This window comes from Microplitis mediator, chromosome 5 (genome assembly GCF_029852145.1).
Source record: "Microplitis mediator isolate UGA2020A chromosome 5, iyMicMedi2.1, whole genome shotgun sequence".
In the NCBI taxonomy this organism is placed as follows: Eukaryota; Metazoa; Arthropoda; class Insecta; order Hymenoptera; family Braconidae; genus Microplitis; species Microplitis mediator.
The window spans coordinates 801,387-816,679 of record NC_079973.1 but is presented as its reverse complement, the minus strand read 5'-3'; the positions used below and the strand labels follow the sequence as shown (position 1 = coordinate 816,679).

General features: G+C 30.7%; 4 protein-coding genes across 6 annotated transcripts; 3 read left to right on the top strand and 1 right to left on the bottom strand.

Annotated features, from left to right (window-relative positions):
• The first annotated feature begins 64 nt into the window (after positions 1-64).
• LOC130667656 (uncharacterized) lies at positions 65-4,243 on the top strand. The gene is made up of 3 exons (XM_057469407.1): positions 65-402; positions 1,003-1,143; positions 1,241-4,243. The coding sequence occupies exons 2-3, from the start codon at positions 1,012-1,014 to the stop codon at positions 3,959-3,961; spliced, it is 2,853 nt and encodes a 950-aa protein (XP_057325390.1). The 5' UTR covers positions 65-402; positions 1,003-1,011; the 3' UTR covers positions 3,962-4,243.
• A 1,606-nt stretch (positions 4,244-5,849) lies between these two features.
• LOC130667959 (uncharacterized) lies at positions 5,850-7,672 on the top strand. The gene is made up of 2 exons (XM_057469905.1): positions 5,850-6,070; positions 6,365-7,672. Exon 2 carries the CDS (start codon positions 6,467-6,469, stop codon positions 7,433-7,435), a length of 969 nt encoding a protein of 322 aa, XP_057325888.1. The 5' UTR covers positions 5,850-6,070; positions 6,365-6,466; the 3' UTR covers positions 7,436-7,672.
• A 950-nt stretch (positions 7,673-8,622) lies between these two features.
• LOC130668118 (speckle-type POZ protein B-like) lies at positions 8,623-12,091 on the top strand. 3 transcript variants are annotated; one of them, XR_008989955.1, is made up of 3 exons: positions 8,623-8,849; positions 8,933-10,826; positions 10,893-12,091. XR_008989955.1 is itself a non-coding variant. In XM_057470214.1 (2 exons), exon 2 carries the CDS (start codon positions 10,915-10,917, stop codon positions 11,863-11,865), a length of 951 nt encoding a protein of 316 aa, XP_057326197.1. In that variant the 5' UTR covers positions 10,593-10,826; positions 10,881-10,914; the 3' UTR covers positions 11,866-12,091. The 3 variants fall into 3 exon arrangements, 2 of the variants coding, with proteins under 2 accessions (XP_057326197.1, XP_057326196.1); XM_057470214.1 differs by lacking the exon at positions 8,623-8,849 and having other exon boundaries at positions 10,593-10,826; positions 10,881-12,091; XM_057470213.1 differs by lacking the exon at positions 8,623-8,849 and having other exon boundaries at positions 10,595-10,826.
• LOC130668117 (nucleolar MIF4G domain-containing protein 1 homolog) lies at positions 12,002-15,115 on the bottom strand. The gene is made up of 3 exons (XM_057470212.1): positions 13,688-15,115; positions 12,612-13,619; positions 12,002-12,551 (listed from the first exon to the last, which is right to left on the bottom strand). The coding sequence occupies exons 1-3, from the start codon at positions 15,026-15,028 to the stop codon at positions 12,138-12,140; spliced, it is 2,763 nt and encodes a 920-aa protein (XP_057326195.1). The 5' UTR covers positions 15,029-15,115; the 3' UTR covers positions 12,002-12,137.
• Positions 15,116-15,293: the final 178 nt, after the last annotated feature.

Genomic DNA, 15,293 nt, shown 5'->3' with positions numbered 1-15,293 from the left:
GCAGTTTTGTTTTTGTAGACGTTGGCCAACCTGCGAGTGAGGGGTACGAGGCTCGGCGATTTTCGAGAGACGGTCTCTTGGTTTTTGGCGTTCATCAACGACGGACGCATTTCCCGCACTCATACACGAGTATTCTATAAAACTTTTACATTCAACATCCAGTATATTTATTCGTACACACGCCATTGCCAGGAGCCAATAAGCCCACTGGTGAGTGGAAGCTTATTTTGGTTAAATATAAATTACTGTGGACATTCGAGGATTGGGTTTTGGAAGTGGACTTTTGACCTGGTGACTGAGGATTGGGTTCAAGGAGGCTAGAGGACCTTTGGAATCTATTGGAGTCTTGGTTGGAGAGATCGGCGGTGGTCTTGGGACCGTTGTTGGAGGAAAAGTGTTGAAGTGAGTGGAGTCTTTCTTGTGTAAAATATTGTTAATAGAGTCATTGCAAAATATTGTTAATAGAGTCATTGTTAAAATTGTAATAGAGTCATTTTAGTATTGTTAATAGAGTCATTGAGTAATATTATAAAATAGAGTCACTGATAATATTATAAAGTAGAGTCACTATAAAATATTTTCAAAGTCAAAATTGTCGAGTCATATTCATCATCCATTTTTAATTTCTTGTTCACCGTCATTATAAAATTTTGTAAGACGACCCGTCTTAAATAAATGCCAGACTCATTTTCTTCTATAAATTACTTATTAATTATTTAAAGACGTTTCCCTTTATAAGTATAAGCTACAGCGAATTTTCTCTCTCTTAATTTGTATTTCTCACTGCGTGGTCCAGTCGGGGTTTACCCTCACCTGGAGATACTGAGCATAGTTAGACAGGTTTACAAAACACCTGAAGTTTTGTACATGAGTGGGATACTTTTTGCATTGAGACCACGATTCAATTAACGTAATAAGCACACCCATTACACAATAATTAAAAATTCTACATAATAATAGGTATCGTTATTTTACGTACTATAACTCTAATAATTATTCTAGGTATCCAGTATGCCCAAACGAATTAAACCAGGTTCATCTCGTTCTGCCATAATAAAAAGGAATCGAAAAAGGCTAAAAAGTTTTCTGCTATCTGCCGAGAATGCGATTCGTCCTATTCCACCAAACTTTCTTGAAAATATGGTAACTATGAAGAAGTTATTATTTTAGCGATAAGATACTACTATAATATTCTAAAAATAAAATTTTCTGTTATTAATTCTAAAATCTGCCCTTTTAGCCTCAAACGTCAGATTCACGAGCTCCATCTATTATTAATGAAGGTGAAGAAGAAGATCGTATTATGGACAACATTATAAACTTACATTATGATGGCGATACGTATTTTGGAAAAAACGATTATTATTTTTCAGCGAGCCCTTCCAGCGAACTAAACGAAAACGTTTGTGATGAAAATGTTGCAGAGGAAATGATTGATATCGAGGATAATGATGATGAAGAAGGGTTCACCTATAGTTATGATAATGATAATAATGTCGATGACGATGATAATGTCGATGATGGTGATGATGATGTCGATGATGATGATGACGATGATGATGATGATGATAATGTCAATGATGATGATAATGATAATGACGAGGATGATAATGATGATGATGGTGACGATGATGATGATGATAATGATAATGACGATGATGATAATGATGATGATGGTGACGATGATGGTGACGATGATGATGATGATAATGATAATGACGATGATGAAAATGATGATGATAGTGCCGATAATCCATTTTTTGCCGTGAGCAAAGTAAATTGTTTCCAGTTTCCGTTGATACCTAACAAGAATTTGTCAATCATCGATCATTTTCTATCGATTATAGCCACAGCAATTAAACATCACATGTCTTACGAAGCAATATTGGATATTTTCCGTTGGATGAAAGTGTCACACGCAGCAAATCGCTTACCAACGACTAAAGCAGCATTGTGGAATATATTGAGCCGCAATAAGTCTATGATCACACCGCATTATTATTGCGAACTTTGTGAAGGATATTTAGGCACAAAAAATGAAAAGAACCTTTTAAAATTAATGTGTTTTTGTAAGACATGTGGTCCTAAAAAACCCGAAAAGCATCTTGGATGTTTTTACAGCATTAGCTTGATTTCACAAATAAAGCAATTATTTAAAATTCCTCATATTGCACAATCTTTACAGTACCGTAACTTAAGGGTGAAAAAAAATAATGAGGCTTTTGAAGATATATATGACGGCTTAGAATATCAACGATTGTGTTCGCCAGGTAATTTTTTGGAACATTGGTTTAATTTTTCCATCACTTTCAATACTGACGGGTGTCAAATTTCAAATTCATCAAAAGCAAGTGCTTGGCCTGTTTACGCAGAAATTAATGAATTGCCTCCTCATATGCGCAAGAAATATGTTCTACTAGCAGCCATATATGTTGGTGATACACATCCTAAGATGAATAATTTACTTCGACCATTTACAGAACAAATGAGAAAACTTTTTACAGATGGTGTTACATGGAAACCATCGGAATCATCTGAGGTAACCTCAAAATTTATAGTTGTAGCCAGTACTCTTGATGCACCAGCCCGTGCAGCAGTAGTTCGAATGAAACAATTCAATGGCTATTTTAGCTGCGTGTATTGTTATGCGAAGGGAAAAAGTACAGCAAGAAGATTGATTTTTCCATTTAAGCAATCTTACCTAAAATTACGAACTGAAAACGAACTCAAGGCAGACATGAAATACGTTATCCGTACTGGCAATATAAGACATGGCGTGAAAGGTTATTCATCGTTAACAGCTCTACCTTTATTTAAGATAACTAAAGGAGTTATAGTTGAAACTATGCATTCTGTTTTCTTAGGAGTTGTAAAATTACATACAACAGTTTTGCTAAAAACAGTAGGAGCTCCTTATTATATTGGGAAAAAACAATCCTTACAAATTATTAATAAAACATTACTATCAATAAAACCTCCATCCCGCCGTTCTCGAAAGCCTCGAAAAGTAGAATCTTGCGTCCAATGGAAAGCATCTGAGTGGAGAAATTGGTTAGATTATGCTCCAGTGTGTTTAAAATCAGTTTTGGAAGATAAATATATAAATCATCTGGCTCAACTTTCCGAAGCTATTCACTACTTGAACAGTGATTCAATAACGTTACAAGAACTCAATCGAGCAGATTTTTTATTAAAGGAATATGCAAAAACATTCGAGCAATTTTTTGGGGAAGTAAAAATGTCATCGAATGTCCATTCTTTATCCCATTTAGTTGAGTGTATAAGAAATTGGGGTCCCATGTGGGCGCACAATGCTTTTACATTCGAATCGTGGAATCGAAAAATTATGGATTGCCTAACAAGTCCCGTCGGACGGGAAGATCAAATTATTACTCGTTTTTTGATGCAAAGATTCATCAATCATGTTGCTTTTGATGGATCTATTTCCAATGAAACTAGAAGTTTTATAGTTAAACAGTTAAGAGTAATAAATGACAGCAGCAGAATAGAACATCGAGATAAGTTTATTGTCGAAAAAGAGTCAAGAGCACGGTATTTGTCAGAAGAGGAATTTAAAGTCTTACATGTAGCTGGATACAAGCCTGAGCACCTTACAGCATATGAAAGTATGCACGTAAATGGAGTTAAATTTTCTTGTCTCAATGAAACTAAAGTGACTAAGTTTTCGAACTCTTTCATATATAGTGATATTGATGGAACATTTTCTACAATCAACAATATCATACAATTTTATAGCAGTCGTGAAATTATTACCGGTATAATTGTTCAAAGCTATAAGCATATTGGTTATGGATTTAATGCGGGTCATATCCATATGATTAAACCAAAAAAAATTTTAAACTTTATAAGAGATACTTATATGATAAGACCTGCCATAAAAATGAGCACTGAAGATCTTACATTTGCTGTAAAGTTAGCAAATTGCTGGGAAACAGACTAAAGAAGATATATTGATAAAAGAAATGATTTATTTTTTAATGCTTAATGTATAATAAGATTAAAATAGACGTAAAAGTTTGATAAAAACGAATGTGCTAAGGCATGCAATAAACAGTACAGCACCTGATGAAAGTAAGAAAAAATAATTAATACTTTCAAGATCCAATTTATGTTTGTAATAGAAATTGTAATACTAATTTAATCAATGTATTTATTGCCATAAATGCAGATATTTCTATGGATTATTGTAAATTATATTGTTAATAAACACAATTAACTCGTACATACAATTTGTTGTTAATAAATCCTATATATTTTAAACATACAAATTTTCAAATTCAAAAAATTTAGGGAGACGATAATAATATTATTATAAACATTTTTTTTCAATATAAGCGTTACAATTTAACAAAAATACTCAACTATTTTTGAGTTTAATGAAAATTTAATAATTTTGAGTAATAATTTAAAGACCTTTCTATTATATCGTAAATTATTAACGAATAACAAACTATTGATTACATTAATTACATTTCTAACACCAATCATCATGATTGGCTGCTACCAAAATACTTGAAAGATTTTAGACGGTAGCGATTATAGTAAAACTTTCAGTAACTTAAAAAAAAATTTAATATTTACATTACAGCTCACCAAATAATGTAAACATATAGTCTTTTATAATTAGTATTACATAATCAATATTTCTTACCGTAATTCCAAAATTAAAATACATAATTAATGATTCAAATTTGTTGTTGACGGTAAAAATGTTAGTTTAGAAATTGCGGCTTTCTTATTGGTCTTCAGAACAAATCACAGTGAACATTTTTTTTTTAAATTAAATTTTGAATAACTTTTATACAGAAAATTTTTTTATATTAACAATATTTTCACTAATATCAAAAAATATTTGACAACTATTTGAAACGATCTAAACAAACTATAGACTACTGAGCGTTATTTCTGTCAGGAAAAAAAATGAGCAACCTTAAAGTCGCGCCTAAAGAAGTTTTCCTCCGAAAAAAATTTAACCTTACCGACACTTCTACTCTACCGACACTTGACCAGCAATTGACCAGGAATTTACTTATAAATCACTCGCCATTTACCAATTATATACTCAAAAATGATTAGCGTTCAATCACTTAATAACGATTTTTTTCCTATCTAATGGCAATTGATTCTTCATGAAATTCTAATTACCTATTGGCAGTAAGACCAAAAAAATACCGCTCCAAGCCAATTATTTGAGAGGTGTAATTCTACACATGTACGAAATGAAAATTCGCAAATCTCCGATTATGTTCGCTGTGTTCTCTTTCGTTTAGCTATCGAAATACCTTCTATCCACCATACATTGGCCGTGGAATAATTTCACAATGTCACCTGTTTTTCACCTTTAAACAACGACAGTTCAACGGTCGATAGACTAGTTTTTGCCAGTGACGTTAAATGACGGTGATATCACCGTTATTAAACCATCATTTCACCGAGACCATGAATCCGCTAGGGCATAAGTTTTATTTGAAGATTAAAATTATAATAAATAATTGTATGTTGCCATTATGCCTCATGCTTTTCAAATATCTTTTGTTAAAACCTAGTATTGAAAAAGATATTTATTATAATTAAAAAAAAAGTTTTCTGAAAATAAAATACTTCTAAAGATAAAAATGTTTCTAATTTTTAAATTTATATGCACTTATAGTATGCACGTACGTATTATTATTATTGTATATGAGTAAAAAGTGAGTAATGATAAATTTGGTATGCCCATGTTATGCTGATCACTCGTTATCTTCATCTTTATATATATATATATATATCGTAACTTCATATATATCACCATAAATTACGTTTGTACATACTAACCGAAGTCAGAAAAATATGGTGTTGGATTCTTAAAAAATCTCCCACCACCACCACAAGATTATTTTTCCAGTCGGAAGTCTGCTACAATATAAATTCCTTCCGGATGTATATTGTTTTTAATTTTGCTTCGCATATGTGTTCATACTTTATAGACGCTATAGAAAACAACTTATGATTTATAAATAAGCAAATCAATATAATTTATAATCATTAATATTATTTATACGACTATCAAGTAAGTAAAATCATATGTCTGAGTGATAATAGTTTTCAATAATTAATTGACACTGAAAGTAGCAGACATCATAAAATTTTGTAATTCTTATAAATAAGACACTTATAAGATAATACTATTTTTAGAACATGCACGAAAAGATTTTTAAGTTTTTTAAGTGCAAATTTTAAAAGTTTTTCCTGTAAGTATTTTATTTGTTTATTCAAAAGAAATAAATTTTTTAATGTCTGCTACTTTCAGTATCATTAATTTATTACTACACATCATCAAAACTAAATTTAAATTATTTTTCAGGAAGTAATTTTACCTTTACCTATAAAAAAATTTATTTTGAGATTAAGTATTATATAATACTAAAATACAGTGAAAAGTATCTAAGCATTGAACAACAATCTTATGGAAATTGAAATGCCGTTTATATCTAGTGCTAAAAGTATTCTGGCGATTGATGAAAAACCTCAAGGTTTCCAATGTGATTATACATGGAAAATACCAAGTCCTCGGTATCAGTACGAATGGATGTCATCAGAGTTTTTCACGCTGCCAAATTACGATAAAATTTTTTTTTCAATTTACTTTAAAAAACTGGATAACAACAACCATAAGATTCTATTGAAAAAAAATGGAATTTTTGATCCTACTGAAGCTAATGTAATCATAAAATTATCTTCTGAAACAAAAACTCAGACAATCAAGAATTGGAAGAATCAAGATGTTGTCAAATTCAATTTTAATTTCTCTTATGCGGTTGTAAGTATTACTTGTGAAATACTAATGGATAGAATAGATTTTGATGAAATTGATGAAGAGACATTATCCTCAACTTCAGTCCATAGTGTGGATGACTACTTACTTTCATCATTATGGAGCGACGTAATTATTAAAATTAAAGATAATACAGATCAATTACCAGCTCATAAACTCATACTTGCTTCACATAGCTCTGTTTTCGAAACAATGCTCAAAACAGATATGAGAGAAGCTAAAGAGAATTGTATTTGTTTTGATGAATTTGATATTGATACCATCAAGGAAGTCCTCAAATTCATGTATACTGGCAAGATTGAAGCTGAAAATGATTCTGACGTCCTTGTAAAAGTATTAGCTTGTGCGCAAATGTATCAAATTGAAAAATTGAAAACTTATTGTGAATACAATCTGATCAAAAGTTTAAGTGTCATAAATGTTATTAAAATTCTAATCGAAACTGATAATTTTGATGTACCCAAGTTGAATGAAAAAGCATTATTGTACATGACTCTTAACAAAAATCGTATATCATTTGCTGATGCGGTAAAAGAATTGAATAATTCAAAAGTTTTGTTTAATTTTTTTGCTCAGCAAACGGAAATGAAAACAGATTAATATTTTGCTACTGAAGTATAGTGAAATCCAGAAAAAATAAAAGTATAAGAATTTTCTATTCAAAATTAATCGCGTAGAAATAAAAAGAGAATAACTATAAATTACTTCTATAAATTTCGTATACTTTTATATATCTAAAAAATTATGATAATGAAAATGATTCTAAAAAAAAAAACCAATATAAAAAAATATTTTTTATAAACTAAAGAAAACTCACAACAGATTGATGTTTGTTAATTAAAGTGTCGTATATTTTTAATTACAATAAACTTTTATTAATAATGTTTCCCGTCTATTTATTTATTTTTTTATTACAATTATAAAATACGTATGCATTTATAATTATTATTTTAAAACAGCGAGAGCAGAACAACCGACAATTTTTTATTTTTAATTAAATAAATTAACTAGTAAAAGTAAAAATTTTTATAAAAAATAAATATCAAGGTCTTTTTAAAAAAATTATATATGAATATTTTCAAGTGATTTTTAAAAATTTTTAATTCTAGTGTTGAAGCAGTTTTTTTTCAATGAAATGGGAATGAAGAAATTAAGTGTTTAAACGTATGATTAATTTGTTACAATTAATAATATATCTAATATTCTGTTTTGATTTTTCCACAACGTATTTTTTATCGTATCTAAAACATACCAATAAGTTTAATTGACATCATATAATTTAGCTTAATCTAGAGTAAAATACCTTGGCTACAACTTTTTATGCTTCAATGCTAGTAAAGGAAAATTAATAAAATTGTTGATTACAAATTACTATAAAATAAAAGTTTGAGATATAAGTTTCATTTGAAGATTAAAATTATAATAAATAATTGTATGTTGCCATTATGCCCCATGCTTTTCGATATCTTTTGTTAAAATATAATATTGAAATAGATATTTATTATAATTAAAAAAAAAGTTTTCTGAAAATAAAATACTTCTAAAGATAAAAATGTTTCTAATTTTTAAGTTTATATGCACCTATAGTATGCATGTATGTATTATTATTATTGTATATATGAGTACAAAGTGAGTAATGATAAATTTGGTATGCCCATGTTATGCTGAGTACTCGTTATCTTCATCTTTATATATATATCGTAACTTCATATATATCACCATAAATTGCGTATGTACATACTTACATACTAACTGAAGTCATAACAATGGTGTTGGATTCTTAAAATCTCCCACCACCACTACAAGATTATTTTTCCAGTCGGAAGTCAGTTATAACATAAAGTCCGCGCGTACATGTAATACATGTATATTATTTTTTCATTCTGCTTCGCATATGTGCTCATACTTTATAGATATGCTATTGAACAAAACTTTTTTTGTATAAAAAATCAAATCAGTGTCAAACATTTAAATAATAATTTATAATCATTAATATTATTTATACGACTATCACGTAAGTAAAATCACATATATGAGTGATAATAGTTTTGAATAATTAATTACATATTATAAAAACTAAATTGAAAACATTTTCAGGGAGTAATCTCAATTTTACGTATTAAAAAATTGATTTTGGGGTTAAGTATAAGTCAATACTAAAATACAGTGGAAAGTATCTAAGCATTGAAAAATAATCTTATAGAAATTAGAATGACTCAAAATTTCCAAATTGATTATACTTGGAAATTATCATATATTTGGCCGATAAAGGACGAAGAGGAATCATCAGAGTTTTTCACGTTGCCAAATTACGATAAAATTTTTTTTTCAATTTTCTATAGAGATATGAAAGATAACTATAATACCTATGAGATTCGAGTAAAAAAAAATGGAATTTTTAATCCTCCTAAAACTAATGTAACCATAAAATTATTTGGTGAAACTAAAACTCAGGCAATCAAGAATTGGCAAAATCATGATGTTGTCAAATTCTGTTTTAATTCCTCTAGATCGATTTGCAATGTTAGGTGTGATATACTGATGGATAGAATAGATTTTGATGAAACTGATGGAGAAACATTATCCTCATGTTCAGCCCATTGCATGGATAACTACTTATTGTCATCATTGTTGAGCGATGTAATAATTAAAATTAAAGATAATACAGAACAATTACCAGCTCATAAACTTATACTTGCTTCACGTAGCTCTGTTTTCGAGAGAATGTTCAATACGGATATGAAAGAAGCTAAAGAGAATTGTATTTGTTTTGATGGATTTGATATTGATACCATCAAAGAAGTTCTCAAATTCATGTATACTGGCAAAATTGAAGCAGAAAATGATTCTGACGTTCTTCTTAAAGTATTAGCTTGTGCGCAAATGTATCAAATTGAAAAATTAAAAACTTATTGTGAATACAAACTGATACAGAGTTTAAGTGTCGACAATGTCATTAAAATTTTAATCGAAACTGATAATTTCGATGTACTCAAGTTGAATGAAAAAGCATTATTGTATATAACTCTTAACAAAACTCGTATATCATTTGCTGATGCGTTAAAAGAATTGAATAATTCAAAAGTTTTGTTAAAGTTTTTTGTTCAACAAACAGAAATGAAAACAAATTAATATTTTAAAATTTATGTCGCGTTATTAATTCCAAAAGGGCTTACATTTTTATACGCCGTTTCGTCTTTAAAGAGCTTCCTAAAGCCAAAAAGACGTTCGATTTTTTTTCATTGCCAATCGTTTGGTAGACTTAGTTTAGAGCTAAAAATTAAAAAAAAATTTAAAAGCCCTTTTGGTTTTCAAACTTTTTTTTCAATTTTGAGCTTTAAAATAAGTCTCCAAAGTGATCTGTAATGAAAAAAAAAAAAAAAATCATACGTTCTTTTAGCTCCAGGAGACTCCTAAAAGCTAAAAGAGCTTATAAAAATATGTCCTTTTGGAATTAATAACACGAAATTTTGCTACTGCAGTATAGTAAGGTCCAGAAATATTAAAAGCTTAAGAATTTTCTCTTCATAATTAATCTCTGGAACTAAAAAGAGAATAACTATAAATTACTTTTATATATTTAAAAAAATATGATAATGAAAATGTTTCTAAAACAAAAAAATATTTAATATTAAAAAATGTTTTTTATAAACTCAATAAAACTCACAATAGATTATTGTTCCTTAATCAAAGTTTCGTATATTTTTATCTATAATAATAATAATAATAATAATAATAATAATAATAATAATAATAATAATAATAATATTTTATCAATAATTTTACCCACCTATTTATTTACCATTGGGAATCCCCCGTATATTAAACTTAATATTTAAAAAACAGTAAGGCTTTGACCATTACTGCTCTCTATATTAACACGTAAGAACTAAAAATAAAAACAACTTCGAATCTCGGCTGATAACCTTTACGTCTTTCGTAAATAAACAAAAATATCAGATGTCAATATTTAATAATCACCAAAATTACCGTAAGTACGCCATAAATAAATTAAGTATTTTAAATATCATCATAAATATAACAGTATAATTTTCAGCTTGACTTTTAAAAATTTAACGATGAACGAAAAAAGCTCCGATAAATCTATCACATTTATATACAAATGGCAAATACAACCCATCAACGGAGAAGAAGGATTCAGAAGTGACTGGATAGAGTCTGACAGTTTCGGTCTGTTTGACAACTCAGCCGAGCATTTATTTCGCATATTATCGCGATATCACATAAATGACTACTCGTACGAAGTCAATATAAAAGTCAAAAAAAGGGGATTTCCCTTTCATGGTAAAACTGACATAGAGATAAGATATAAAAACGTCGCCAAGAATATGACCATGATAAAGTGGAACGGCGATTTGAGTGATACTTTGACGTTCCTTGTTTCTAAAAGCTGCTCATTCCCCTGGCATCTCCATTGTAAAATAACTTTGCATAAACTAGACTCCGATATTAAAAGTATAATGCATTCTTCCATGCTGGCGAATCATGCTGATGATTATCTTCTTTCCTCAGAGCTGAGTGACGTCATTGTCAAAGTCGAAAACGAAGAGTTTCCGGCCCACAAACTGGTACTTGCGTCCCATAGTCCCGTTTTCAGGAGAATGTTCAGCACAGACATGAAAGAAGCCAAAGAAAATTGTGTTAATTTTAAAAACTTTGAGACCGAAGTAATAAAAGAGGTTTTGAAATTTATCTACACAGGAAAAGTCGAGGCGGAAGATGATACTGAGCTGGTTCTTAGTGTCTTGGCCTGCGCTAACATGTACCAGATAGACAAATTAAAAATTTTCTGCGAGTGTAAACTAATTGAAAATATTAATCTCGATAATGTCATTAATCTTCTTGTCAAAACTGACAACTACGAGGTCCCCAGACTGAAAGAAAGAGCGATGAAGTTTTTGGTGAATAATAAAGCCAACATTTCTTTTGATGATGCGATAAATCAAGTGAGCAATTCTAAAATAATACGAGAGTTTTTTATAAGCCAGATGGGAATGAAATGTGACTAATTGTTGTTGATAATTAATTTTTTTTAAACTGTAAATATGATACTTTAGTTTATATGAGACCATTTTTTATATAATTAATTTTTTATTTTAATAAATAAATAAAAAAATAATTATCTGATAAATTATTTAAATCATACTCTGAATGCTGACGTCAAATTCATTTATCAGCATTTTAATGTCAATAAAAAAATATAAACATTCAATAAATGTTAATATTTACAACTTATTTTTACAATATTTAATTAATTAATTAATTAATTAGTAGATGATAATTATAACCGAGAAGAACGGGAATCGAAAACTTTTTCAACGAGCTCTGTACGTTGTTTTAGTCTCTGTACAGATTTCTCCGGCAACTTCTTAGCCGCGTAGTTGGCAAGGAAGTAACTGATGAATAGACGCAATCCTTCGCGCAAATTTTGTAGATGCGCGGCCAAGGAAAGCCGTTTGAAAGCTTCGAGACAAGCTTCGAGATCGTCGTCCAGCAAAATCCCAAGCATTATCTTCCTGATCAGCTTCATCGTCGGCTGGTCCAGCTCCGCAAAGGAGATAACTTTCAACACAGACAGAGGTAAGCCTTTGTTGATAAACAAGTGGGTAAGGAACTCGGCTAAATTGTTAAGCTGGACTTTGTTGAAGCTGTCAAGAGTTTTTAATTTATCCCACAGCGAATACTGGAGAGTCATCTGAAAAATTAAATATTTTGGTTATTGAAAAGTAAAATAAATTAACAATAATTTAATTACCTGATTTTTACGGTCGTATTCACAGAATTTTTGGGCCAGTACAGCGTAGTAAGGATTAAATTTCTTTTCCTGGAGACAGCAGTCCATTATGACATAAATTACTTCTCTCCCCGGCTGATCTTTGAGACCCAGATGATGGATTTTTTCAAAAGCGTCCAAATAATCTTCCGCGCTCATCAGAATACAAAAAATATTACGTCTGACGTCAGTATTCATCCGCTGCTTGCGTGCTAGTTCCAAAATCTGCTGACTGAATTGTATACTACCATCAGAATTTTTGTCCTTAGTACTTTTATTGACGCTGTCAATGTTTCCAGTCCAAGCGGAACCAACAATCCACCACTTGCCCTTCTCATTTGCATTCAACAGATCGTTTAGCGAAATATTAAACTGCGTGACACTGTTCCCTTTGCGCAGAAAACTTTTCAGCAATTTTTTCAAGTGTTCTACGTGCGAGGGATCATACTGAGGTATTTTGTTCATGTTGTTATTTTTAATGGCCATTAAAACGTCCAGCATGAATTGGATTCTCGAATTGGTTGACTTGTTGGCTGCCGCTTTTTGCTGCAAGCTGATGATCAGTTCTTTCAAAGCAGCAGGATCATCTTTCCGCAATAAAAATCCTACGGTTTTGAGAATCAATAGGATGCACTCGATCTCTTTTTCAGTGAATTTATCTGCTAATTTTTTTAGAATTTGGTAGAGGAGCTGCGACCCATAGACTTTGAAATTGTACAGGTGGGCAAGCATGAGAATAAAATTATCCAGGGATTTGTTCAAAACATCTTGAGGCTCGTCGAGCATCTCGTTTATTTTTTTTACGAGAGACAGCAGGAAGTGGGCACCGACTTCAGTTCCCACATTCGCATGGAGAATCGCGATTAGCATCATGTGCTCAGCTACCAAACGATCTGGTGTCAGGACTGGTGACACTAGTGATTCTGTCATCAGCCGTGATAACATTTCATTCATGTCATTACGACTGTTTGACATGTACATCTCATCTATCTGCAAATAAATTAAAAAATTAATTAATTAGCTAACGGGTATCAGCTTGAAAAGTGACAAATGATTACCTGATTTGCAATATTGTGCATGTTGTGTTCAGCAAGACGATTGATGAGTCCCTTCAATTGCTTTCGTAGGCGTGCTAATTTTTCTTGGTGGGCTGTTGACTCTTCCAGCTGCTTCAGACGAGCTGCTGGTGGTATATATTTACCGGAATTTGATTTTTCGTCAATTATGTTGCCGTCTTTGTCACGTTTACGACCGTAGATATCTTCCCATGTTCCGTCTGATTTTTTTTCCGCTTTATTATCTTCATCTTCTTCTCCTTCTTCTTCTTCTCCATCATCAAAAGCATCTTCATCATCAAAATCATCGCTCTCAGAATTTGGTTCAGGTTTTTTAGTTGGATTCGAAGCTTTTGATTTTGATTTATTTATTTTTTCAATGACGGGCTCATCAGCAGAGTCATCAGAATCACCTCCATCGACATCGGAATCATCATCTTCACTTTCGGGATTTAATTTAGATTTTTTATTAGAATTTGAAGTCTTGGATGTTGACTTAATTTTTTTAACTGACGGTTCATCATCAGAATCATCTAGACCTTCTTCAGAATCATCAAAATCATCATCGCTTTCGGAATTTAATTTAGATTTCTTATTACCATTCAAAGATTTTAATTGTGATTTATTAACTTTATCAGCTGGTTCATCATCATCACCATCATCATCATCTAAATCTTCGTCATCAAAGTCATCACTAAGCTCCTGATCACTTTCAGAATTAAATTCCGCCTCTTTGTCAGCATCTGAACTCTCCACTTTCTTCTTTTTCTTAACCGGAGATTCATCATCAAAATCATCATCACTGCTGTCAAGGTCCATCAGCGCATCCTTCATCGTCCCAGCTTTGCAATCAATTTTTTTAGTAAAAGATTCCTCGTCATTACAAAAGTCCAGCAAGTAATCGAGCCCATCATCAGCAAATGACTTAGGAGTGCTTTTACTCTTACGTTTATTCAACTTCAATTTTTTCTCCAGCTGCTTTATCATTTTGTCCTCCTTCTCATTGTCCTGCTGCAGCACCAGCTTCCTCTGCTCGAGACGTCGTCTCTCAGCTCGTTTCTGCTGCTTGTTTTCGCGCTTCACTTTTTCTTTCGCCAGATCCTCATTAGTTTTTACTTTTTTCGCAGGTTTTTTTTTTACCACCTCAATATTATCACTTTTGTTAATTTTTTTATTCTTCACATCCGTGTCATTGTCATTATTATTATTAGTAATTAATTTTTTTTTATTATGATACTGCGCACGATTAACCTTTTTTTGAATGCGTTTTTCTTTACGCAATTCTTTGCGGGTTTTTTGAATCGGTTTTTTATTTTTATTTGATTTTTTTGATTTAACTTTCATGATTTTTTTTTAATTTTTATCAATATTTTATAAAAAAATTTTCTAACCTTTCACGAGTCGTATGAAAAATTATAAAACACGTGGGAATGTTTTTGTTAATTTAATTCTTCATGTCTCCAAAGTGGCGCGCGCGGTATAAAATTCAAAATGGCTGACTTAAATAATTTGAATTTAAAGCTGTACTAACAGAATATTTGAATTTCACTTGCCTATTAATTAATTAATCAGTTGTTTTTGTACCCTTCGAAAAAATGTGGGAGACAAA